Raw genomic sequence first — 26,293 nt, 5'->3', positions numbered from 1 at the left:
TTTAATTAGCTGTCTTCCAACAATGCATTGGGTGGTGTCCTAATGAAAGGCTACTGTGGTTTGGAAACGAGGACAAACCGCCTCTGAGTCAGTAACAATTAGGATACTATGGCATATTGTCGTTGAAATAATCACGTGTTCGGGCCGCCCAGTAGTTGAGTGGTTTGCACATTGACTTTACAGTGAAGAGGTCCTGGGTTCAATTCCAGCTCCGGCCTTCCTTTGTGGAGTTTGCATGTTGTTCCCGGGCCGGTGTGGGTTTTCTCTGGGGATTCTGGTTTCATCCCACATAAAAAAGCATGACAGGCTGATTGAACACTGTCAGAGATAACAGTCAGACACTGTGGACAGAGACTCGGAACCAGAAAGATTGCCCCTACTGCCGGCAGAGAACACAGTAGGCCATGACACACGTCTGAATTCTGTGTCCCTCTTCGAAGCTATTTATTGAGAGAACATGCTAATTAAATGATACATTAGTAAAATATTGTTTTCTTGATTATAATACCACGAATCCGGACGTTCTGAGCACCAACAACTGTAAGCAATAAAACATTGTGTTTCCCATGAACTGATAAGTTTTTAACCTGGCGAATGACCACTTCCTGTGATAAGGAATTCCCCAAGCCCTAAATTCTGTCCAAGGCCAGCTCTCGGAGATAAAGATTTACAATTTAACAAGCTGTATCTGTTGACCTGATTGACCCCAGGTTGTCTGTGCTTCAATTGTTATATTGAGTCAAATCCATTCAAAATGTTGTATAGACTCTGTGCTGGACATTTCCCCCCTCTGGTGCCATCACATGGCCGTAAGGCATAATGGTTGTAAGTTGAAATCCATTCAAAATGTTGAATAGAGACTCTGTGCTGGACATTCACCCCTTTCGGCGCCATCATACGGTCGGTCGTAAGTCGAAATCCATTCAAAATGTTGTATAGACTCTGTGCTGGACATTTCCCCCCTCCGGTGCCATCACATGTCCGTAAGTCAAAATGGTTGTAAGTTGAAATCCATTCAAAATGTTGAATAGAGACTGTGCTGGACATTCACCCCCTCCGGCGCCATCATACGGTCGGTCGTAAGTTGAAATCTATTCAAAATGTTGAATAGAGACTCTGTGCTGGAAATTTCCCTCCTCCGGTGCCATCACACGGTCGTAAGTCAAAATGGTCGTACGTTGAAATCCATTCAAAATGTTGAATAGAGACTGTGTGCTGGACACCCCCCCCCCCTCCGGTGCCATCACACGCTCAATTGCTGTGCGAGAGTGAGATGCTGGCTGGCCAAAATTGCTCGTGCGTTGCGGTGCCAGGCGTAGAATTAAACTAAATAGGGTCTGGCGGTCGTGGTCGTAAGTATGGGTGGTGGTAAGTCGCGCTGGTCGTAAGTTGGATGTTACCTGTAAATGTATAACTATGTTGTTGTGAAAATTATCCTTTTTTAAAAAATTGAGTTAGCAGCTCTTTCCAGTAAAGTATGTGGTTCGAAATAAACACAGCTTTTCCCTTGTTTGATATTTTCTTGTGGTGCACTCATAATGTCTGTGTGAAAATGATAATTTGGATCATTGTAATGGAATTTATTACTAAAAGCTGAAACCTCCCAAACACGATTGCAAACAAAATCTACATTTTGCACATAACCATAGAAGTATGTAAGTATGAAATTTAACATGTCCCGCTGTATGATAGAATTTAATCAAGAGAGTCTGAAAGCCAACGACAACCGACATCACTTTTTTGTTTCCTAACTGACATCATAAAAACCTTTTGTAGCATCTAAAAGACCCGAAACACGCAGTATGATATTTTTTAGTCAAATCCAAAACACCAATAAAAATGACTTAAAGTGTGCTGAAACTGCAAAAAATTGAAACCGGAAGTGGCCAGTTTCAGAAGGTCCCGCCCCTTGTTCGTGACGTCACGCAAAGACGTCTTGCCTTGCTCGAGAATCAAAACAATAGCTTCAGATTCGGAGAAGAGACTTTCTTGTTACTCTTCCAGTTATGAATATGATTCAAATAGTTCTGAAGAGGAAAGCATACATGTTTGCAATCGATTCAAGAAGTTATTCCGTGTCATTTTGAGGTATCTGGGTGGGGGAAATGTAGCACAAAAAAGAGGCAGTAGATGGCGACAAATGCTCAAAAAAATTGTCACAACACACAAGGATTCACCATGGCGTTATTTATGTGTTTTCCTTCTAATTTCGCCATCAACACGGATCAACACGAAGTTTTCAGACCAAACAAAGTACCGCAAAATGCATTGACGTGATGAAAGGACTGCTGCAATGTGTCCTTTCTGGGTCAGGGGCGTTCCTTCAGTGACGTGACGTGAGGACTCGTCACCAACTCAAAAACAAGACTTCCGGAATATTCAGGGCGAGTCTTAAAAGGTAAAATATAGCTATATGCGATGCAATCTTTGTAAAATACGCTCAGTAGAAGTCATTTGAAGCGATTTGACAAATTATGGACACAACTTGACCGGTGGCGTTGGTTGTCCTTTAACGTGACAAGCAGTGCGACCGTAAAGATAAACAATGATTCTGCAATTAACATAGCATGACAGTTACAAGAATGTATCTGCCATCAATGTCACAGCATGATGCCAAACTAGCTGAAATTGACGTAATTTCACTCAAGAATTAAAAATCAAATCATTTTGGGGAAGTTCTTGACAAGAGGAAAGAAGCTTCGAGAATGACTTCTGATTTTAGTGTGCAGGGTTAGATAGCGCCTCCCAGTGGTATGCAGCTGGAAGGCGTGGTGAACAGGTTCAAAATCAGATTTATTGTTTTTGTTTGTTTATCGTTCAAATTAAAAATATACAGACATAAATTGAAACAAAATGAAGGTAATCAAAACATTTTAAAAGGAAAATAAAACGGTTGTCATACAGCACAGTTTTATGTTCAAATGAAAAGGAAAAATAAAGCTTAACTCGTCCTACCCCTTCTTATGTAATAAAACCCCTTTTTTTAAATATCAATCAGAAAACAAAAAATATGTATATAAAAATTACCTTTACCCGTATTGGTGTTCTACTTATTCATTTTTCTGACTTTTTGTCTCTATCACATTGATATGTAGATTTTGCATGATAACTACAGTCAAATTAATAGATTAATCAACTTAATTCTAATGTGTCACTACATTGAATAAAATGGTCATATTTAACCATTAAATTCTGATTTATGTAGTTTTATTTTATTTTTTTACAATTCTCTTAAATTGTTTTGGAACTCAGAAAGCGTATCAGTCATTTTCAGGTTAGATTCAAAATGATGATGATAAATTCACACCAATGATAAATATACTCTTTTGCTTGAGGTCGATTGTCGTATTTGATTTTTTTGTATAAATTGGTACCCCTTAAAGGACAAGTTGTGTCCATAATTTGTCAAATGGCTTCAAATGACTTCTACTGAGTGTATTTGACAAAGATTCCACCGCATGGAGCTATATTTTACCTTTTAAGACTCACCCTGAATATTCCGGAAGTCTTGTTTTTGAGTTGGTGACGAGTCCGTACGTGACGTCACGGTAGGCATCGTCACTGACCGAGAAAGCGACACACAATGCATTTTGCGGTACTTTGTTTGGTCTGAAAACTTGGTGTTGATCCATAATGATGATGTCGAAATTAGAAGGAAAACATAAATGGTGAATCGTTGTGTGTTGCACCAAGACAACTATTTGATACTAGTTGACAAAAGTTCCCAGCAGACAAATCAGCCCATTTCCACCAGAACTTGGGCGCCATCTTGTGCATTTTATGGGCACTACAATGGAGTCCATGCGCTTCAAAATGAGACGGAAGGACTTCTTTAACGGATGGCAAACATTTATGCTTTCCTCTTCAGAACTATTTGAAGCATATTCATAACCGGATGAGTAACAAGAAAACATCTTCTCCGAATCTGAAGCCATTGTTTTGATTCTCGAGCAAGGCAAGACGTCTTGGCGTTACTCACAAAAGAGGGGGCGGGACCTTCTGAAACTGGCCACTTCCGGTTTCAATTTTTTTGCAGATTCAGCACACTTTAAGTCATTTTTATGGGTGTTTTGCACTTGATTACAAATACCAACTTGCATGTTTTGGGTATTTTAGATGCTATAAAACATTTTTCTGATATCAGTTAGGAAACAAAAAAAGCGGTGTCGGTTGTCCTTTAAATTATAGCAACTCTCTCAAATTTCAAAAAGCTTCTGGATATTTCGGCAAAGGAGGTATCGTGTGCTTTGTGCATTAATTGCGCAATTTTGAAAACTCGGCCATACAATATCATAGTGTTGAATTTGATAAATAGTGGATTTGTGGCTTCCGTATGTATTTTGAACGATAAATAATTTTGATTGCTTATTTGTAGTTTTATAACAAGGAGTGATATGTTCTCTTATTGGTCTTAAATGGTAGTAATAATGAGTAGTATATTGTGAACAAAGAGCTCTTGTTCGGTCTATGATTTTTGATATTTTCCGTTTAGCACTGTCAGTATGTGGCTTTCAACACAGTTTTTAATCGTTTACTAATCCAAGAAACGCCTTTTTACATGCTCGTTCTATTTCATTATTGATTTTACCACAATTTTAACTTGGTCTTGTGCCAAAAACAATTATCTATTTTTTTTTAGTTAAATGACATTTTTTTTCCTGTCAAACCAGTTTTTTAATTTGTTTAATTAATTATTCATGTTTTTTTTTTTTTTTTACAAGAAGTTTCAGATTTTTCTTTTTCCTAAGCAGTACAAGGTTAGACGGAGATATCACTGATTTGTAAGTCAAATTTGTTTGGACTATGTACAGACCCCTGAGGATCTTCATGATTGATATTAAGTTGATTTGATTTTGTTATTTTTTGTTGAACTGCACATTCAACACTGATATATGCAGTGGCGCGGTGAGGCACTGATGTCATCACAGTCAGATTTACAAACATATGAACTCTACAGAGTAGCTTATTCACCATTTGATTGGCAACGATTAACGTGTTTTGTTTATCTAAACTGTAGTATAGTAAAGAGAATTTGAAAAAATGTTATCATGGTGTTACCTTGACTTATAAATGAAGTCCATGCGGCGCTCCTTCTGAAGAAAGGCATGGATAACTTCTTGGTAGAAGCCTTCTTTATCTTTCTTCAGTTTTAAAAGTCTCTCTATTTGCTTCAATTTACATATGTAATCCACCATTTTGAAAATAAGGCCAAGCAACACGAAAAAATGACTGGATGGTTGCATTCGACTTGCTCACTGTTTACTATAGCTTGCTCTCACTGATTCTATTATTCTGCAGAGGAGGAGGCACAAGAAGAATCTCTGTAATCACCAGCGCCCCCTGTCATGAAGCAGGAGAACTGTGTGCCTCACTTAGGCACACAGTTTTGATAAAAATAAAATAAAATAAACACTGTAGTACAGTGTTTATAATGTAAAGTGACTGTACATTATATACACCAGCTAAAGTGTAGAAATTTAGTTCATATACTAAAAGTGTTTGATGCAGAGGGACAGCAATGCGGTCTCACTACAGAGCAAGCCAGCGCAGTTAGCATAGTCATTGTGCAATCCATTGTGAGGCTCAGCCGGCTGCTGCCTCACCGCTCGTCTCTACTTCGTATTTGAACGGTAAATGTGAAAATTCAGCGATTTTGAAAAATAAATCCAAAAATGGTGAAGTTAAATGGAAAAGAACTTTAAAGTACAAGTCACGAAATAAATAGAACAATTTAATTTATTTTTACATTTGATATTTCCATTATGAGGCAGGTGAGGCACAGCCTCACCTGCCATCACCTGCACGTCACTGGATATACAGTAAAGTCTCGTTATATAGATATCGGATATATCAATAGTCCCGGTTATATCGATACTATTTCTATGCACGCACGGAGAAAATTACATGCAAACAGGGTCGGATATATCGATAGTCCCGGTTATATCGATATTTTTTCGGACTCCCTTGAATATCGATATAACGAGACTTTACTGTATGTTATCTAAATAACCTTTAGTCCAGGGGTTGGGAACCTATGGCTTGCGAGCCGTTTATGGCTCTTTTGATGATTGCATATGGCTCGCCGATAAATCTAAATATACATTCTTGCTTTTTTCTGTTAATTTTCTGTTGGGGCTGAAGTTGGCGGAAAGTGCAATTTTGATATGATGACACTGACCGATAGGTTGGCGGAAAGCGCAATTTTGATTGGATGATACTGGGCATCAGTTGAAACAGGTAAAAGCCCCTTTAAATGACCCCGACGAGTAAAAACAAAGTACACTTCAGCTTGAAGACACTGCCTTTGTGGAGAGAAAAGGTTCTGATTGTAATTTGCAATGAAACAATACCATCGATGAAACAGTCGAATGTCAGTGACATTTTAACAAGCCCAATGTTAATGTTAGCTTCAATATACTTCTGTGAGAAGTTGTCATGATCTGGTTGGCGACCAACGGGTGGCGCTGTCGGACCCGCCTGCACCTGCACAGGTGCTGGTCGTTACAATCAGTGGCAGTCAAAAGGACTCCCGGCACGACCATTCAGCGGTCGGGTCATTGTATGCATTGTGCAGGCATTGTATGCTGTGCTTGTGTTTGTTTCACCTTGGCAGACTTTTACTCTTGGTTTTCTTTTGATACTTTGTATTTTTTCTGTTCAGATGATTTCGATGTCAGAATGTATTATTTAAAATGTCAGAATGTATTATTTATGTATTATTTAAAATATATAAAATAACTGATAGTACTCACCGTTAACATGAATGGATTAGCGTTCCTCGTGATTGGTAAAAATCCAGGCAAACGATTGCGTTGCATTTTTAGCCATTTTCCATCGTGGATGACAGAGGATAAAGCAATATACTCATGCTCTCAACCCAATGTATGCAATTCCAAGCAAGAAAACACTGTATAAAAGAATCATAACAGACGTATATGACAGTCCAAGAATGGGTCAAAAACGCCACAGACCGCTGTTTGTCTAATAACTCACTATTAGACATCCCCAACCACAACATGACTGAAGTTCTCTAAATGGTAATCTAGCTACTGGATTGTTTTGAGTTCAGTGAAAGACACACTTCCGAAAATTTAGCAGAAAAGCTTCTCAAAGTGGCCAAAGCGTGGGATGTAGATACCAAAATGGTGTGCTGTGTGAGCGACAATGCAGCGAACATCACAAAAGCAATTAAAACTCTGAAATGGACCCATCACCCAAGTCTTGCCTACAAAGGACAACCGACGCATCCAGACAAGTTGTGACCATAATTTGTAAAATCGCTTCAAATGACTTCTACTGAGCGTATTTTACAAAGATTCTACCACATATAGCTATATTTTACGTGTTTAGACTCGCGCTGAATATTCCGGAAGTCTTGTTTTAGGGTTGGTGACGAGTCCTCACGTCACATCACTGAAGGAACGCCCCTGACCGAGAAAGGACATACCTTGCATCACCTCAATGCCTTTTGCGGTACTTTGTTTGGTCTGAAAATGTCGTGTTGATCCATGTTGATGGCGAAATGAGAAGGAAAACACATAAATAACGCATTGGTGAATCATATGTTACACCGAGACAACTATTTGATATTCACTGATAACAATTCCACGCTAAAAAAATGAACCCATTTCCAACAGAGCTCTGGCGCCATCTTCTGCATTTTCTGTGACGCTACACATCAGTCTTGATCCCTCAAAATTACCCGGAAGATCATCTTTAGTCGATTGCAAACATGTATGCTTTCCTCTTCAGAACTATTTGAATCATATTCATAACTGGATGAGTAACAAGAAAGCATATTCTCCGAATCTGAAGCCATTGTTTTGATTATCCAGCAAGGCAAGACGTCTTGGTATAACGCCACGAACAACGGGGCGGGACCTTCTGAAACTGGCCACTTCCGGGTTCAATTTTTTTTTGCAGAATTTGGACACTTTAAGTCATTTTTATTGGTGTTTTCCATTTGACTAAACATATCATCCTGCATGTTGTGGGTATTTTTGATACTATAAAACATTTTTCTGATGTCAGTTAGGAAACAAGAAATCGTGTCGGTTGTCCTTTAAATATTTATAAATATACACAATCACAGATTGTAATTTGTTGGTGTTCTCGTTTTGAGATGGGTCTGTAGTTTTATACTTTATAATTAATTTTTGGAGCACTTCATGTTGTACCTCTTTGTAAGCTCTGTGTAAGCACAGGAGTGGTCCATCGAGGTTTCATCAAGGTTTCTTCAGCTGTCATCGGTACTTCTTCAAGATGCTTCCTCAGCGAACTAAATACTTGCTGTTAGTTTTGGCCTCTCTCTATATATATCTACTGTCCAGACCTGGCGGTGCCGGACTCTGCTATGATTGGTCCCTGCTCTCAGGTTGGGGGAGAGCAGAGGACTACTCCCTGCGGCTCCACTGATTACTTCTATTGTCCTGCTGACGACTGGCCTGATTAACCAATTTGCTCTGGTATCACCTCATCAGCACAACTAAGCCTATGTTGCCTAAGCAGTCTTTTGTACGAACGATCCAAATTGAACCTCACACCACCATGGTGGTTCAGTGAAGGATTTTGCTGTTTTATGAAAATAGCTTCTTTTACTCCCCTTTCAAACCATCTATTTTCTTTCGCTAAGATTTTAACGTCATTGTCGTCAAATGAGTGGTTGCTAGCATGTCTCATCACTGCCTGATGGTCTAATTTAAAACTGATTATTTTGTTACAGACAGTGTGTTGTAGGTGTTCAAATACCTGACATGCTTCCGCCTTCGTCAGAGTGTCACGGATGTTGTTGTGACGTGTCATTTTCAGCTGGTGTTGCAATAAGGGTGTGACCTACCTGTCAGATCTGACAGGCAAGTCACGCCCCCCGCTGTCCGCTCGTCCTTCCAGGATACTGCTCCAGGTGGTAGAGAGCATGTAAGCTCCCTCATCCCTGTTGATGGTCCTTGGTTCTCGCTTACGGATTTCAATGGCCTCCCTGATCCAGCGCTGATGTTTGTTTTCCTCCACCTACAACACACTGTCTGTAAAAAAAATAACCTAATCCATTTTAAATTCGATATCAAGTAGACATGATGAACTTAATACAACTGCCTGATGGTGTTTGTTGAATAGGATTGGAGACGTTGAGGATCCTTCTCACAGTCCGCTTGCTGACTTCCATCCTTCACTCGCACCTTCTCTTCCCCTCACTTTGTACTCTGTCATCTCATGCAGATCCATAACTGTCTCCATACAGCTGCCTTATATATAATACTTTTCAAGTAAACATCCATAACACCAGTTTATTCTCACGGTAGACCATTTGTTACAGTGCCTCCTGATGGTCCATTTCATCCTGGATGACCAGTAGGCCCAGGTGATCTTGGTAGACCATCTTTCCCTGGTGGCTCAAGTGGCCCAGTTGGTCCTGGTGGACTAGGTAGGCCTGGATGTGGGGCTGGTGGACCAGGTGGACTCGGTGATTTCCACAAGAGATCCTGGTGGGTCCGCAGATGGTCCAGGTGGAACAGGTGATCTAGAGGTAATTCAGGTGGCCTGAATGGAGGTTTTCCAGGTAGACTGTTGTCGTACAGGGTCAAAGGTGTATTGGACAGCACTTGTCTCTTTATCTTGGCAGAAGACAGCTGATCCCTATGATAAAAAGTTGAGATATTTGTTGGTGGCTTTGACTTATACTGTTACTTCATACTTCAGAGTTTTAAAACTTACCAAAAAGCACAAGGGCAACAGTGAACACAAGTTCTCAAGAGCCCAGTAATCGGAACTGAATAACTATAGGCCTGTTGCTCTGATGTCTGTGGTCATGAAGTCCTGATTGTCTTGTGCAGAACAACCTAAAGAACATCACCGAACCCCTCCTGGACTCTCTTCAGTTTGCCTAGCGGGCAAATAGGTCTGTGGAGGATGCAGTCAATATAGGGCTGCACTACATCCTCGAGCACCTCGACAACACATGGACCGATGCAAGGATCCTGTTTGTGGATTTCAGCTCTGCGTTCAACACCATCACCCCGAATATTGGGTTGGAAGTGATTGTTCGTCCCTGGTTCATAGCTTTTCCGGGTGTTGATGGCAGAGGATGGTTAAATCAGCAGGAAGCCACGTGTTGGACGGAATAAGTTAGTTTAATCTTGTAGACAGCAGGGGCATCGCGGTGTCGGCCGAGGAGGAGGCAGGAAGAGGGAGAGAGAGGAAGGAGAAAGAGGGACGAAAGACTGCTAGAAGATAATTTATAAGACGGGTGACGTAATATAAAGGAAGGTAGGATATGACGTATCAGGAAGTCCAAAACGTAAACAAACTATGGGAAAGAGATGTCTAAAGGCGTTCGTATAGCAAATTACCCGAACACAGAAATTATTCACACCCTGGTCTAGCTCGGTGAGTGACATATGACCTGCCAGTGGAACAGCTTCCTTATGGGACGAACACAACAGGTGAGACTGGGAAGAACACCATTATCAACAAGGCACCACGAGCAATGGCGCGCCACAGGGATGAGTCCTCTCTCAACTGCTCTTCCCCCAATGCAGTACACCAACGATTGCACCTCAACACACTCATCTGTCAAACTCGTGAAGTTTGCAGACAATACCATGTTCATTGGTCCCATCGAACAGAGGTACAAGTGTAGCTGCTGGAGCTCTCGTGCTGCTGACATAACCTAGAAATGAACATGCTCAAGACGGTTGAAATGATCGTGAACTTCAGGAAACGTCCATCACCACAGCTGCCCCTCACACTATCCAACTGCCCCGTGTCAACTACCAAGAACTTCAAGTCCTCAGACTCTCAGTATCCCAGGACATGAAGTGGAAGGTCAACACGAACTCCATACTGGGAAAGGCCCAACAGATGACGTATTTCCTGAGGCTGCTAAAGAAGCATGGTCTGCCACAAGAGGTGCCAAGACATTTCTATACGGCAGTCATCGAATCAATCCTGTGTTCTTCTTTCGCAGTTTGGTTCAGGGCCGCCAGAAAAATGGACAAAATCCCACTTCAACAGACAGTTAGTAAAAATTATTTGCATTAACCTCCCCACTCTTGAACACTTGAACATTGCAAGAGCCAAGACAAGGGCATGGAAAATCCGACATTAAGGAATGCTCATTTGTCATGTGATTGTTTATGATGATAGAAATGTAGTGTGTTCTACTTGAGACAAATTCCTTGTGTTCCACAGACTTGTTTAATACAGATGATTCTGATTCAGATTCTTATCATTTTTATAACTCGATGATTTTGAAAAGTTTTACAGAGCAGTCTTAGGTCGAAATGTGTTGTCATATCCAACAAGCATAATAGTGTCTATTAAAATAAAGGATGGAATATCTGAGTCAAAGTCACAATCAATCAATTCAAGTAATCGAGAAGAAAACTCATCTTTATTTTTTTTTTTTAACTGAAGGCAAGTGGCAAGGATGGGAATCTTTCATTTACACACGAACTACCACATGATGATCAGGATAATTAGGACTGAATGCTTGAGGGCAAGTTTTGTTCTGGTATAACAACACCTTTCTTTGATTTGAGGTGACACGTCCAGCTCATGCAGGGGATGTATTAGATGTTGGTCCAAGTCTAATTCCAGGCAGTGGTCTTTCTGGCCAGTTTTGGGTGACCAATATGGTAGCCAACGTGGGTCGTTTTCATCCGGAGTAACATGAATGTCGAGGTGGAGAGCTGGATGGTTCAGGTTTGAAAAGAAGATGTTCCAGATTGTTGGTTTCATATGGAGTCATGGATGGTCCGAGTTGGCTGAATTCTAGTCCAGCTGGGCTGTTTTTATTTGGCATATTTGTTGATGGTAGGGGTTGTTCTGGTGGTGGTGCAGGTGGGAGTCATGGTTCAGATTAAAAAAATTGGGTAATTTTGCAATGGGGGACATTTTCCAGAGTTGCTATATATGATGTGAAATAAAATTTAGAACAGGGTTCAGGTCAGTGGGCTAAGTGCCTATTGTAATGGTTGACAAGGTGGCCAAGGTGGATGTGGCCAATGTTGGCCTTGCCCATTAATAAAGGGAGGCCAATATGGACAATTTATTGGCAGCCCAGGAGGACCTGGTGGTCCTGGTGGTCCAGGTGGTCCAGAAGGTCCTTGTGGTCCAGGTGGTCCAGATGGGCCATGTGGCCCATTGGGTCCTGGTGGTCCAGCTGGCCCATCGAGTCCAGGTGGACCTGGTGGCCCATCAAGTCCAGGTGGTCCTGGTGGTCCATCTATCCCTGGAGGACCACTTGGTCCAGACGGTCCTGGTGGACCATCTTGTCCTGGTGCACCTTGCGGTCCTGGTGGCCCAGGTAGTCCGAGTGGTGGTGAGGGTGTACTAGGTGGACCAGGTGGCCCTCCAGGAGGTCCAGGTGGACCCCCAGGGGGTCCTCCTGGTGGTCCCGCTGGTGGTCCCCCGGGTGGTCCAGGTGGACCCCCAGGGGGTCCTCCTGGTGGTCCCGCGGGTGGTCCAGGTGTACCAGGTGGGCCCCCGGGTGGACTTCCTGGAGGTATTCCAGGTGGATTATTGTCATCTGGGGTAGTAATGAGTTGTCTCTTTATCTTTGCAGAAAGACAGCTGGTCCCTGTGAGAAAGAGTTGGCATCTTTGTTTCGTGGTGACTTTTCTCTGACTGTGTTACTTGCTAGTTCAGAGTCTGAAGACTTACCAAACAGCACAAGGGCAACAGTGAAAACCTTGAAAATGATCATTGTGGCTGATGATGCCCTAAAAGAAAGTGAAAATGGACGGTAAGCGGAAATCAGGAAAGGCATCTTTTGAATTTGGCTTGAGAACTGGCTACATAGACACTTAGTTTATTGAGTTATAATATAGTATAGAAATAGAAATATAGTTCGTATGCCAAGGTAAAATTTTCATAAATGTAACATTCGTAAACCGAAAAGTTCATGTGCCAAGGGGTTCCTAAACCGAGGTTTCACTGTATTTGTTTGTGGGACCACCCCCCATTTGTTGTGGAAAATGTACCTTGGCAGTATTTGACCAAATTTTCAGCCATGTTTCTTTCTTTATTTTTGTCAATCAGTGGACAATAAAAGAAATAAAATTGACAATTAACCAGTTAGCCAGCGGACAATAAAAGACAAAACAAGGTAAATAAAAAAAAAATAAAACAAATATAGTAAAGTCTCGTTATATCGATATTCAAGGGAGTCCGAAAAAATATCGATATAACCGGGACTATCGATATATCCGACCCTGTTTGCATGTAATTTTCTCCGTGCGTGCATAGAAATAGTATCGATATAACCGGGAATATCGATATATCCGATATCGATATAACGAGACTTTACTGTACAACTATTTCTTTGATATGTGACTTGTTCAATTCTATTTTTGCAATAAAAAAAGTAAAGCAGAATGTAAGCTTTGTTTATAGTTTGTTTCTGGACCACCATCTATATAGTCAAAGGTGTGAGAATTGATGCCTTCCTTTGTGCATGTCATATATCCACAAGTACTGGGAAACTTTTAAGCCCCCCAAAATACCCCACGCAGCCAAGTTCTGAACTCAACTGTTCCGACTGCTTACCTACGGCAGTGTCTGAAACTCATGACAAAAAGTTAGCGGACACTCTGAAAAGTTTCCTGCCCCATTTTTCACAACTTGAAACACAATAAGAAGACTAACAATAAAAAAAAAACATTGTTGCAAAGTATAATTATTTTTTAAATTAAGGAAGTACCTAGTACAAATGCTCCCTTGCTTAATTTCTGGTAAATATCACTTGTTGAAGATTTTGCTCCAGTTGTCATTTGTCGTCACGGTGCACAATGCGATGTTTGCGTTGCATTGTTTCCTTAAAGCCACGTGACCTCCTCTTCCTAAGCACCTTTCAAAACTCTCAAGTACACTTTTCAGTCCCGGCGTAGTCCGAAGCACGAAACAGACGCCACGAAACAGGTGCCGAGTATGCAAATTGTTATTTGCATACTCTACTACACCTTGACTGAAAAGTGTACTTGAGCGTTTTGAAAGCCACTAAGAAAGAGGAGTCCACGTGGCTTGTAGTGGTTTGCTTGATTAAATTAAACAAATGTGGGATTATTATTATGATTTTTTTTAAGAAGTTGTTGGCCACTCGGGCTGAGACGTTTTGAAAGTTGTACGCCCAACGTAAAAGTAGTACTCCCTGGGCCACCGGGTAGTCGCGATTTCAAACAGTGCCTACGGCTTGCTGAAGATGAATTGCAATCATGCTTTTTATGCAAAATGGAGAATGTCACCAACTGAAAGCTTGTTCTTCACTGGGAGAGTCTTTGTTTTTTTATTTTTATTTATATATATATATTTTTTTGCAACAACGCAAAGACATTAGGATTGTCAGTGAGGGAATACTTGGGTTGAAAGCTTGTTTCAAAAGCAGCCATTTAAACCGCAAAAAACACGTTGAACACCAAAAGATTTTAATGTTCTTGTTGAGAATATGAAGTCATCCCCAAGTCTGACTGAGTGCTTTCAAGCCCATCGTTAAAAAATATACTCGCCTGAGGGAGCTTAGCACATTTTTTAAAAACTTAAACACAGTTTTAAAAAGCAGTTTCTTCCACTGTAATTTTACTACTTTCTTTTTATGTCTGCCCTCGGTTTTAAATGTCTTTAGGTCATTTAAATGTTGTCATTCTGCCCAGTAAAAATCAAGTTGCTCTGACCGTCATTTCAAAAGCAATGAAAACAGCTTGATAGCTATTTTAAATCTTTTTTTTTCAAATTTAAAAAAAAAAACTTTCTTGGTTCCAATATACCGGTTTACTGTATATTGACGAAACACTAAATTATAAGCACATTGATTAATTATGTTAGCCTACGGATGAGCAACTGGTGGCCTGTGTCTGCAGGCGTCACGCTCTTTGATTGGCCTCTTAATAAACTTAAAACAATAAATTAAGTATAAAACTACCACCTTATTCAAATGACAACGTTAAATGAGATGATTTTAGTGGTAAGATACGTGACCTATATTCTTATAGCAAATATGTGTTTGTGCCACAATCCAATACTTTTTTTCCCCCGGCATGAGTTATTTAATATAAAAATAAATAATAAAATAAAAATAATAAATAATAAAAAAAAATAATAGCACATAGTTATTTTTTTTATTCAAGGGATCAATAAAAAGAGGCAGGCTGGAACGGCTGGCTGGAGAAAAATGTCAGGTGTGATGTGTGATAGAAGGGTTTCAGCGAGGATGAAAGGAAAAGTGTATAAAACCGTGGTGAGACCAGCTGTGATGTTTGGGCTGAAGACAGTGCCACTGAAGAAAAGACAGGAAGCAGAGCTGGAAGTAGCAGAGATGAAGATGTTGAGCTTTTCTTTGGGAGTGACCAGGTTGGATAGGATCAGGAATGAGTACATTAGAGGGACAACTCATATTAGAGGCTTTGCAGACAAAGTCAGACTGAGATGGTTTGGACCAGATGTCCAGAGGAGTGACTATATCGGAAGAAGGATGCTGAAGCTTGAACTGCTTAGCAGGAGACAGAGCGGAAGACCGAAGAGGAGGTTTATGGATGTTGTCAAAGAGGACATGAAGGTCGCTGGTGTGAGGGAAGTACAGTGTGTACAAAACCGGGTGAGATAGAGGACACTGATTCGCTGTGGTGACCCCTGAAGGGAAAAGCCAAAAGGAAAAGAAGAAAGAAGAAGAAGATCAAATGTTCTTGAAGGGCTGGATCTTTTGTGACGTCACGAAGAAATGTTTGATGAAATGTTGATAGAACGTATTTTGTTCCAATGCTTGTTTTGTCCATCCATAAAACTAAGTGTTTGCCATAACTTTTGTTTTGAGGTTTGTAGTCCAGTGTAACCTGCATTTAAATGCTGCATTTTTATTTGTTAATTGCACAAAACGGCACAACAAATACAATCAACATAATGGTGTCCCTCCAACCCCCTCGCAAACACTTCTTAATGGAGAACGTACTCACCACGCACACTCAACTTTGATTTTGAGGCCCCTCTCAAGCTTGCGTTGTTGACAGTCCTGCTTTCGTCTCTCTTCTGTTGTTTTACAGTCATTCATGAACTGCTTAAATCCCTTGTCCGGCCTTCATTTAGGTGGGGCCCTTGTTAAGGTGGAGTCCTGAATTGTTTTTCTTTTGTTTTCAAACAATTACAATAGGTGGTTTCTTTTGAGTGAGTATTGGCAAAAAGTATTTCTTCGTGATGTTGCCTTCATCAAGCTGTAAGGCATGAATTAATTGACTAATTCTGAAATGAAGAGAGCAAACAAAAGGTCATCACCACTGGAATCTGATGTGCAAGTATGTCAAGTTGTAACATGTCATCAAATGACTGGAAACATGTTTTTTTTTGTTTGTCTCTGAGTCGGTAAGTAACAATGATACCATGGCACTTGAGTTAAATTGAGATTATCATATTACTTACAATTGTCTAGTTTCAGTTCTTGACAGTACAATATGTCTGGAGAAAATAAAAAATAACATGTTTTCACTTACGTCCATCGATGAAAAGGTTTCTTCAGCCGTCATCTGTACTTCTTTGAATGTGTTGGACGTTTTACTTCTTATCCAAGAAGCTTCGTCAGCAAACTCAAGTCTTACTGGTAGTTTCGGCCCTATATATATAATCCTGCTGTCCAGATGTGGTGGTGCCGGACTGTGCTATGATTGGTCTCTGCTCTCATGTTGGAAAAACAAAGTAATGTAGTTTATTCAATACATTGTAAAAATGAAAATTGTAAAGAGCAGTACATTGGGGAGACTCAACAAATTCTCAAAAAAAGACTGTATCAACATCGCAGGGATAATACTGGTGGGCTTCAATCGGCAGTACCTAAGAGCTTGCAACCACTCATTTGACGACAATGTGGTTAAAATCTTAGCGAAAGAAAACAGATGGTTTGAAAGGGGAGTAAAATAAGCTATTTTCATAAAACGGCAAAATGCTTCCCTTAACTGCCGTGGTGGTGTGAGGTTCAATTTGTAGCGTTCATACAATACCCTGCTTAGGCAAAATAGGCTTAGTTATGCTGATGAGGATATACCAGGGCAAATTGGGCAATCAGGTTAGTCGTCAATCAGGACAAAATAAGTAATCAGTGGAGCTGCAGGGATTAGTCCTATTCTTCCCCCAACCTGAGAGCAGGGACCAATCATAGCAAAGTCCGGCACCGCCATGTCTGGACAGTAGGGATATATATATGGGGCCAAAACTACCAGTAAGACTTTAGTTTGCTTATTCTTGGATAAGAAGCGAAACATCCGACACCTTCAAAGAAGTACAGAGGACGGCTGAAGAAACCTTTTCATCCATATTTTCACTTGTTACATAATTTATTATGTTGCTTCCGAAATGTTAATGTCAAACATACATCTGAATCAGTGTTGTTTGTATGGAAGTGTGGAGACAATGAGAAATGATGTGTCCACTGGATTGAGAGAACATGATAACATGACAATTGTGCAAATTATCTTGAGAGTCCTAAAGCAATTTAATGTGACTAGCAGTGTTGTCGAAAAGCTCAACAATAGTTATGCAAATCACGCAGCGTCAGAAAGTTACAAATATGAGTAAAAAGGAATGAGCAGAGTGTAACTGAACAAGATGTTTATTGCTTCATTCATTCATTCATTCATTCATTCATTTTCCGATCCGCTTAAACTCTCAAAGGTCGTGGGGGGTGGTGCAGCCTATCCCGGCTGTCTTCAAGCAGTAGGCGGGTGACAGCCTTAACTACTAGTTACCAGGCAATCGGCAGGCAAACAGAAACAAACCATTCACACTCACACAGAAGGAAAATTAGGAGTTCTCAATCAGCTTGCAAAGGATGGTTTTGGAATATAAGAGCGAGCTGGAGGAGATGGAAAAAGCCAAAATGGCTTCACAATTCTCAATGATCACATGTGAAAAAAAAAGGAAAAAAATACTGGACACTTGTAAATATGGATATGCAATATATCAAAATGCATTTCTTGATTCTGCACTATGTACAATTTTTTTTTCTCTTATGGAACGGTTTTGCACATTTACATCTGCACATCGATGAGAAGGTTTCTTCAGCCGTCATCTGTACAAAAGTGAAGGTTTCGGACGTTTCGCCTCCTATCCAAGAGGCTTCGTCAACGAACTAAAGTCTGACTGGTCGTATCGGCCCCATTTATATATCCCTAATGTCCAGACATGGTGGACAGTGTGTCCGGCGCCCCAATGCCTGGCCTTCGTCAGCCTTCGTCAGCTCTGTTGGAATGCTACTACTCAAGCAACCCTAGTCAGAGGGGTTACATGCGGAGAATGGGGGCTGAATGGTTACTTCGAAACCCACAGTCACGGTTGACCACAAAACAACTAGTAGCTCAGTGTTCCAATATCCACAAACGGCAATTGCTATCACAACTTGAGATTGATGAGGTACAACACAAATTCCGAGGTGAAGGGCCCCAGGCTGCCACATCAGAGGAAGAGGTTCAACCAGAGATTGAGAGGCAAGCCCCAATGACTGATGAAATTGGGAAGCCAGCCCCAATGAATGAAATGCTGAGCGAGGCAGCAACTAACCTGAGAAATAAGATCATGGCAAGAATGAAAACTGGGCAACTAAGAAACCGATTACAACACCTCTGTGAAGTACCACCTGAAAGTCTCATGGAAACTGTGAATGCAGCACTGAGAACGATCCCGACCGGAACGATCACGGAAACCAATGAGCTGATATACACCTCAGCATCAGTGATCCTAGAGATTGGCTTGGCTACAAGAGCAACTGTGAGAGCCACGAGATTCATTACCCACCAATGAAAAGACGGTTGGAGGCCAAGATCAAGGCGGCTCTGAAAGATGTGAGGCAATTGACGGAGATCCAGAGAGGTGTGAATAAAAGGCCAATACCCAAGAGGTACATGCAGATAACCATACCTGAAGCACTCGAAACTGCCAAACAAACGCTCCAGGCCTTGTCCAGTCGCCTAAAGAGGTACACGAAAGAGAATGAGGCCAGAAGAATAAACAGGCTGTTCGCAACACAACCTGCGAAAGTGTACGCTCAGTGGCAGGGTTCTAACAGCAGAGCAGACCCTCCAAGGCTGGAAACTGAAAGATACTGGAAAGGCATATGGGAGAAGGAGGTCGCACATAACAGCAGTGCACAATGGCTGGTGACTCTGAAAGAGGAGCACAGCAACCTCCCTGAACAGAACCCAGTTACCATCACAGCGGCAGATATACAAGGAAGAGTCTCAGGTATGAAAAACTGGACGGCACCAGGCCCGGATATGGTCCACACCTACTGGCTAAAGAAACTCACAGCTCTCCACGAGCGCCTAGCAGCACAAATGAACCAGTTGCTGATGGATGGGACTCACCCAGGATGGCTAACCGAAGGGCGAACAATCCTGATCATGAAGGATTCCTCAAAGGGTGCAGTTCCTTCCAACTATCGGCCAATAACCTGTCTCTCCACAACATGGAAGGTCATGTCAGGCATCATTGCGGCTAAGGCAAGTGGACACATGGATCAATACATGAGCAAAGCACAGAAAGGCATTAGTAGAGATACTAGAAGTGCCAAACATCAGCTGCTGGTTGACAGAACAGTCGCACAAGACTGCAGGTCCCGACATACCAACCTGTGCACAGCCTGGATTGATTACAAGAAAGCATATGACTCCATGCCACACACATGGATCACTGAATGCTTGGAGTTGTATAAGGTCAACAGGACCCTGAGAGCCTTCGTTGCTGATGTGGAAAACCACACTTGAACGCAAATGTCCATCAAATGTGGCATATACCAAGGTGATGCACTCTCCCCACTGCTGTTCTGCATAGGACTCTTCCGTAATGGAGGATTTGCTTCTTGTAGGATTCTCCTCCACAGCCACTATTGCCTTGTACTTCATTCCGATATAACAATTCTTATGTTTCCTCATGGTTGAAATTGGTGTTGATCAACTGTATACTATATAATGAGACTACAGTATGTTTCAGATGCTATTGCAGCTCTGCTACACAGTGCAAGACACGAAAGCTGGTCACGTGGCCAACTGTGTTACCGATACAGATTTAGCTAATGGTGGCACTTTATAGAAACCCTTAAGCAAATATCGATTCAGCTTAAGCTGCTTTTGTATCGATAGGAGCAGACCAAATTGGCTGGCGGGAGTTGAAAAGGGCACCGTAGTCACTGGATTATTGTAATAACCAGGTATCGTACTAATCTGAACTAATTATACATAAAACACTAGAAATTTGCCGGGAAATGAAAATAGTATCGTAATAAGCAGTACTATCAATATAACCGACATCGATATAACGAGACTTTACTGTATGTAACGGTGTTGACTAGACATAAATGGATGCATGGTGTATATGCTATTTACAATGCATGAGTCCATTTTTTTTGTGTTTTTTTTCACGTGTGTTTATTAAGAAGCCTGACAACATTTGGTAGGAATGAGTGGCGGTATCTCTTCTTCTTGCAGCACGGGTGTAACAGTCTCTTGCTGAAGGAGCTACCGAGTGCCTTCTGGGTGGGCAGGAGGGGGGTGGGAAGGGCTTTAGTTTAGCTCGCATCCGTCTGTTGACCACCTCCTCCAGAGAGTCCAGGGAGCGGGCCAGGACAGCAATGGCCCTGATTACCAGGCGCTCCTGTCTTTTTCTGTCCCGGGTGGTGATGCTGCCTGACCAGACGACAATTTCGTCATGGAATGGTGAAGCGACCACATAGTCAAGGAATGTCTTAAGGAGTGACCCTTGAATCCCAAAATACCTCAATTTCCTGAGTAGCAAGATGTGTCTCTGTCCCTTTTTGATCTCGGCATCCGTGTTTATAGTCCAGTCCAGTTGATCTCGAACATTTAGTTGTACTGAGGAAACTGGTGGATCCAATCCATTCATATATAGCGCATCCAAGTAATTCACATTTTGACATCAGACATGCAGTTGCTGATATAATAAATCAGGGTCATTTTATAATTCCACCTTTTTGGGTTAAATATTCAGGAATATGGAATGTTGTTTCGAATTAGAAAAAAAATCTCCAAGAAACAACAACCCAACCAAAATACCAATCACTCCAGAGAAATAATTATTCATAGACATGAATCGCACGTCCCTGAATGGTTTTTTTCTGTGGTTTCCTATGTTGCCTTGCAGCTGCAAATCAACCTTCCTTTGCAAAGGTCATGCCGTCAATAAGTGAGGCATTTCATTTATTTTTGTATTGTTCTCACGCAGGTTTTATTAGGCTGGTCTTGCCACACGGCATTTGTACGTCACACTTGCATGCCAGAGTCAATTCATAACTGGAGCTGACATTTCCCCTTTCGAGTTACATACTGCAATTGACAGGTGTCAAACTCAAGCGTCACACCAGATTTGGAGTGCCACAACATTTTGAAATAATATTTAGATCAACTTTGTGTTTCTTGCTAAAACGTGTAAACTGAAAGTTGCTTTCACTTTTAAATACCATATTATCCCATGTGGAGAAACAAAAAAAAAAATCTTCCTTGCTAGCTCGCCAATAAAGAGTTTGATATTTCTCTTTATTTGTAAGTTGTCAGATCTCCCAGGCTGACACAGTAATTTGTCCCAGAGCTTGATTGTGGCGTGGAGTTTAGCAGGTCGTGCTGTGAACTCCGTACGACGCTATGCAGGTCTCTGCGAGTCTCTGTCTGTGTGGGAGTCCGAGTTCGTGAGATTCGCCTGGGAGATAATAATAATAATAATAATAATAATAATAATAATAATAATAATAATAATAATAATAATAATAATAATAATAATACATGTAATTTACAAGCGCCTTTCTGAACACGCAAGGACACTTTACAATAAAAACAATACATAAAACAATATAAAAAAAGTAAAAAAAAAAACAAAATAAAAAAAATCATGAATAAAACAATAAATAATAAAACAACAGAATAAACTAGCCCATGAAAGCAAGTTTACACAGGGGGCTTTTGAGGAGTGATTTGAAAGTACGAAGGGTGTCAATGTTACGGATGTTAGGTGGGAGTGAGTTCCAGAGTTTGGGAACTCAGATACAGAGGTGGAGGAAGAGGGCCCGAGAGGGAACAGAGTTTTGAAGTAGGTCAGACAGATAGGGAGGGGGCAAGGTTATGGATGGCTTTAAATGTAAACAGAAGTATCTTGAAATCAATACATAGTTTAACAGGGAGCCAGTGGAGCTGCTGGAGTACAGGGGTGATGTGGTGAAAGGAGGAGGTTTTAGTGATGATCTGGGCATAGGAATTTTGAACTAGTTGAAGTTTATGGAGACATTTTTGATTCACCCCTGTTGGGGTAATTCGCACCCATTAACCCCGAAAAGAAGTGAGTTACAATAATCGATACAGGAGGTCTGACTGTGGATAAGGAGAGCAGTGGTGTGAGGGTTGAGAGAGGGACGGAGAAGATTGATATTACGGAGGTAGAAATATGCAGACCGAGTTATGTTATTTATATGGGAGTGAAAAGATTGTGTGCTATCGAGGATGACACCCAGGCTCTTGACCTGAAGGGCTGGGGACACGGTAGAACAGTCAATGGTGAGAAAGTGTTTGCTTTGTGAAGGGTGGATTTTGTACCGACAAGCAGAAGATCAGTTTTTTTCGCTGTTGGAGGTACCGAACCCCACCAGTTTCACATGTGCATTCACCAAACCCCTCTTGATTGAAAAAAAAAAATGTGTTTTTTTTCAAATTCAAGACATAGATATGTTTTTTTACTGCTACACAAAATTAGCCGTGCATGAACATCACCTTGTTCAAATAACAAAACCAACACAATGGATAAACCTTGCTAACAGGTACAAATCCAAGAGCAGGCAGAGTGGCCCTTTCATCGAATCTAGCTCTCTTCACCTTGAATTCAGCGAGTGTAGTGTACTCCCCGTCTCCATGCAGCTTGAAGAAGTGCTTCTTTAGTTTTGCTGGTGCTTGACAAGAGTTGCTCAACTTGGCGTTGCAAATCATGCAGATAGGACACTTACTCTCATTACGTTTCTTGATACATGAGAATCCATCTTGTACATATTCATCCGACCGCTTTCTTCTTTTGCCCGACATAGTTATCCATATATCCATCCATCCATCCATCCATTTTCCGTACCGCTTATTCCTCATTAGGGTTGCGGGGGTGCTGCTGCCTATCTCAGCTGTCTTCTGGCATGAGGCGGGGGACACCCTGAATTGGTTGCCAGCCAATCGCAGGGCACACAAAGACGTTCAACAGTCACTCTCACACACACCTAGGGACAATTTGGAGTGGTCAATCTGCCTGCCATGCATGTTTTTGGAGTGGGGGAGGAAACCGGAGGACCCGGAGAAAACCCACGCGGGTCCGGGGAGAACATGCAAACTCCACACAGAGAGGCCGGACCGGGACGCGAACCGGCGACCTCAGCACTGTGAAGCCGGTGTGCTAACCACTTGACTACCGGGGCCGCCCGACATTAGTATGGATAAAATATAAAAACGACGTACTACGACAGTCAACGTTGATTACTGCTAGCTATTGGCTAGCCTGTTCATTCGTTGGGAATGGGGGAAGCAGCAGCAGTCTAGCTGGCCTCTCTTCTTCTCTCTCTTTAGTCATTTTTCCGATTTGGTACGCTTCCGACTCTATACTGCCCCCACAAATTCCTGTGTTATTTCTCCGTTTCGTCCGGAGCCCTTCTGATTGCTAAACGGACATAACAATGGATGAAACGACCTCTGGGGCCGGACAAAATCTTCCGTTTCCGTCATTAACAGTGTGTCGGCGGAGGCTCTGCCGATCCCGAGATCGACTCACCGAACCCCAAGGGTTCGATCGAACCCAGGTTAAGAACCAGTGATCTAGCTTTTCTTTGTTCTGTTCTATTTCATCCCAGTTCATTCATCCCACCCACGCCTTGCTGAATATTATACAATGTCATACTGTGTCTTCTTTTCTCCAAAGTGAATACCATTCATCTCAAATTATATTTGTTATCTACAACTTGGCTTCACTTGCACACTTACATCCAATGGACATTCGTAAATGATTGTCTTGCCCATCAATCTGCTCTTTTATTCCCTTTGATACCTTTTACCACATTAACCTAAAACTAGCACCACTTGTAGTTGTGTTAAGTTCATACTGTTTCCTTATTATATAATTTACAACAGCTAAGTAATAAAGTAGCATGTTTTAATTAGCCCCACTTGTGTTGAACCTTTACAAATTTTCAAGCAATATTAATAAAAAATCAGGACTGCCCTGTGACACAACTTTATTGGCAGTAATGCTCACAACAAATTCGAGCAGATGACAGCCTGTTGGAACCTATTATTGTCCATCCACTGTCTAGCCATAATCGTTGGTGACAGTTCCACCCTTTAAAACAGATCAGCAATCAAACGTCCATTTCTTCAAGTTTGTTTGTTTGTTTATTGAAAATGTAAACATGTAGTGGAAATTTGCCTGGGAGTCAAGGGATGTAAAATTAAAACATCTTAAATCAACCACCTACAAGACCAAGACCAAGACCAAGACCAAGACAATAGATCTTGATTCATATAGTGCTTTAACAACAGCTGAATCTGTAACAAAGTGCTTAACATGGACAGCTATCGTAGACAGGAAAAAAAGCAGTCACAAATATAGTAGAAAGCACCACGGAGTGAAACCAAGATCAAATCGGAATATTGCTGAGTTGAATGCCAAAGAATACAAATGAGTTTTGAGATGGGTTTTAAATATGGGTGGCGAGGGGGCTTTCCAAATGTTCAGTGGCAGGTCATTCCAGAGAGTGGGACCAGCAGCGGAAAAGGCTTGATCCGCCTCCGTTTTGTTTTTGGCGCATCAAATAAAGTCTGGTCAGTAGACCTGAGCCGTCGGGAAGGTACTGTATGTAGAGGTGGATGAGCTCGGAGAGGTCAGAAGGAGCGGGACCATTTAAAGATTTGAAGACAACTAATAAAATCTTGAAAAACATCTGAATCCCATTCCGGATTGGCAAGACCTGGGTTAACAACGACCGCCATTGGTACGGTTGACCATCAGGGTGCCGGTGGAAAATGGACTACTGTTGGTCGAAGACGGAGAGGAGGGTGGTGTGCCCGGAGGAAAAGAGAGAAATGGAACGCCAAGAGTATAGAACTAAGAGTAGGAACTTCGAATGTAGGAACAATGACTGATAAAGGTCGAGAACTGGTTGACATGATGCAGAAAAGGAAGGTACACATACTGTGTGTCCAAGAGACCAGGTGGAAAGGGAGCTAGGCTAGAAGCTGAGGTTCAGGGTTCTATTTGTTCTGTTATGGTGTAGACCAGGGGTGTCCAAAGTCGGTCCTCGAGGGCCGCCGTCCTGCCTGTTTTCCAGCTCTCCCAGGAGCAACGCACCTGATTCAAATCATCAGGTCCATTTTGATGCTGCTTCAGAGCTGGCTGATGAGCTGATCATTTGAATCAGGTGTGTTGCTCATGCGTGAGCTGGAAAACAGGCAGGACAGCGGCCCTCGAGGACCGACTTTGGGCACCCCTGGTGTAGACAGAAAGAGAAATGGAGTTGGGGTTATCTTGAAAGAGGAGTTTGTTAGAAATGTCTTAGAAATAAAAAAAAGAGTATCAGATAGAATGATGAGTCTGAAGCTAGACATTGAAGGTGTCATGTTAAATGTTGTTTGTGCGTATGCCCCACATCTCAGATGTGACCTGGCGGAGAAGGAGAAATTTTGGTTGGACTTTGATAAAATCATATAGACCATCCCGAGAAGTGAGAGGGTTGTGATTGGTGGAGAATTCAACGGATATGTTGGCGCAGGAAACAAAGATGATGAGAAGGTGATGGGCAGGTTTGGACTCCAGATGAGGAACGCTGAAGGACATATGATGGTTGACTTTGCTAAGAGAATGTAAATGGCTATTGTGAATATTTTCTTTCAGAAGACACAGGAACTTAGGGTGAGCTATAAGAGTGTAGGCAGAGGTACTCAGGTAGACTCCATTTTGTGTCAACACCGCCATCTGAAGGAAATCAGTCACTGCACAGTAGGGGTTGGTGAGAGTTTAGCCAGACAGCATATGTTGGTGGTGTGTCGGATGACGCTGGTAGTGAGGAAGATGAAAAAACCAAAAGCAGAAGTGATGACAAAATGGCGGAAGTTGAAAAAGGAAGAGTGTTGCATGACATTTCAGAAAGAGTTAAAACAAGCACCGGGTGGGCAAGTGGTCCTTCCAGATGACTGGCAAACTACAGCGAACATAATCAGAGAGACAGGTCGGAAAGTACACCAACTGATGAGGCTTCTTGTGTCGAATCCCCTATGGAAATCGTAACAGGGATTAAATT

The 26,293-nt window shown here is 41.7% G+C and overlaps 1 protein-coding gene and 1 pseudogene across 3 annotated transcripts; both read right to left on the bottom strand.

Annotated features, from left to right (window-relative positions):
• LOC148898532 (uncharacterized) overlaps positions 1–26,293 on the bottom strand; it is a 143,227-nt pseudogene that overhangs the window by 10,205 nt on the left and 106,729 nt on the right.
• LOC148898534 (uncharacterized) lies at positions 11,368–16,038 on the bottom strand. 3 transcript variants are annotated; one of them, XM_088995745.1, is made up of 4 exons: positions 15,942–16,038; positions 12,661–12,719; positions 12,164–12,577; positions 11,368–12,129 (listed from the first exon to the last, which is right to left on the bottom strand). In XM_088995745.1, the coding sequence occupies exons 1-4, from the start codon at positions 16,034–16,036 to the stop codon at positions 12,047–12,049; spliced, it is 651 nt and encodes a 216-aa protein (XP_088851871.1). In that variant the 5' UTR covers positions 16,037–16,038; the 3' UTR covers positions 11,368–12,046. The 3 variants fall into 3 exon arrangements, with proteins under 3 accessions (XP_088851871.1, XP_088851869.1, XP_088851870.1); XM_088995743.1 differs by having other exon boundaries at positions 11,368–12,577; XM_088995744.1 differs by having other exon boundaries at positions 11,368–12,577; positions 15,956–16,004.

The sequence above is a fragment of the Hippocampus bargibanti genome, linkage group LG05 (genome assembly GCF_051943395.1).
Source record: "Hippocampus bargibanti isolate YZ-2025 linkage group LG05, ASM5194339v1, whole genome shotgun sequence".
NCBI classification, from domain to species: Eukaryota; Metazoa; Chordata; class Actinopteri; order Syngnathiformes; family Syngnathidae; genus Hippocampus; species Hippocampus bargibanti.
The sequence above is the reverse complement of the archived record's forward strand: the minus strand, read 5'-3'. Positions and strand labels throughout refer to the sequence as shown.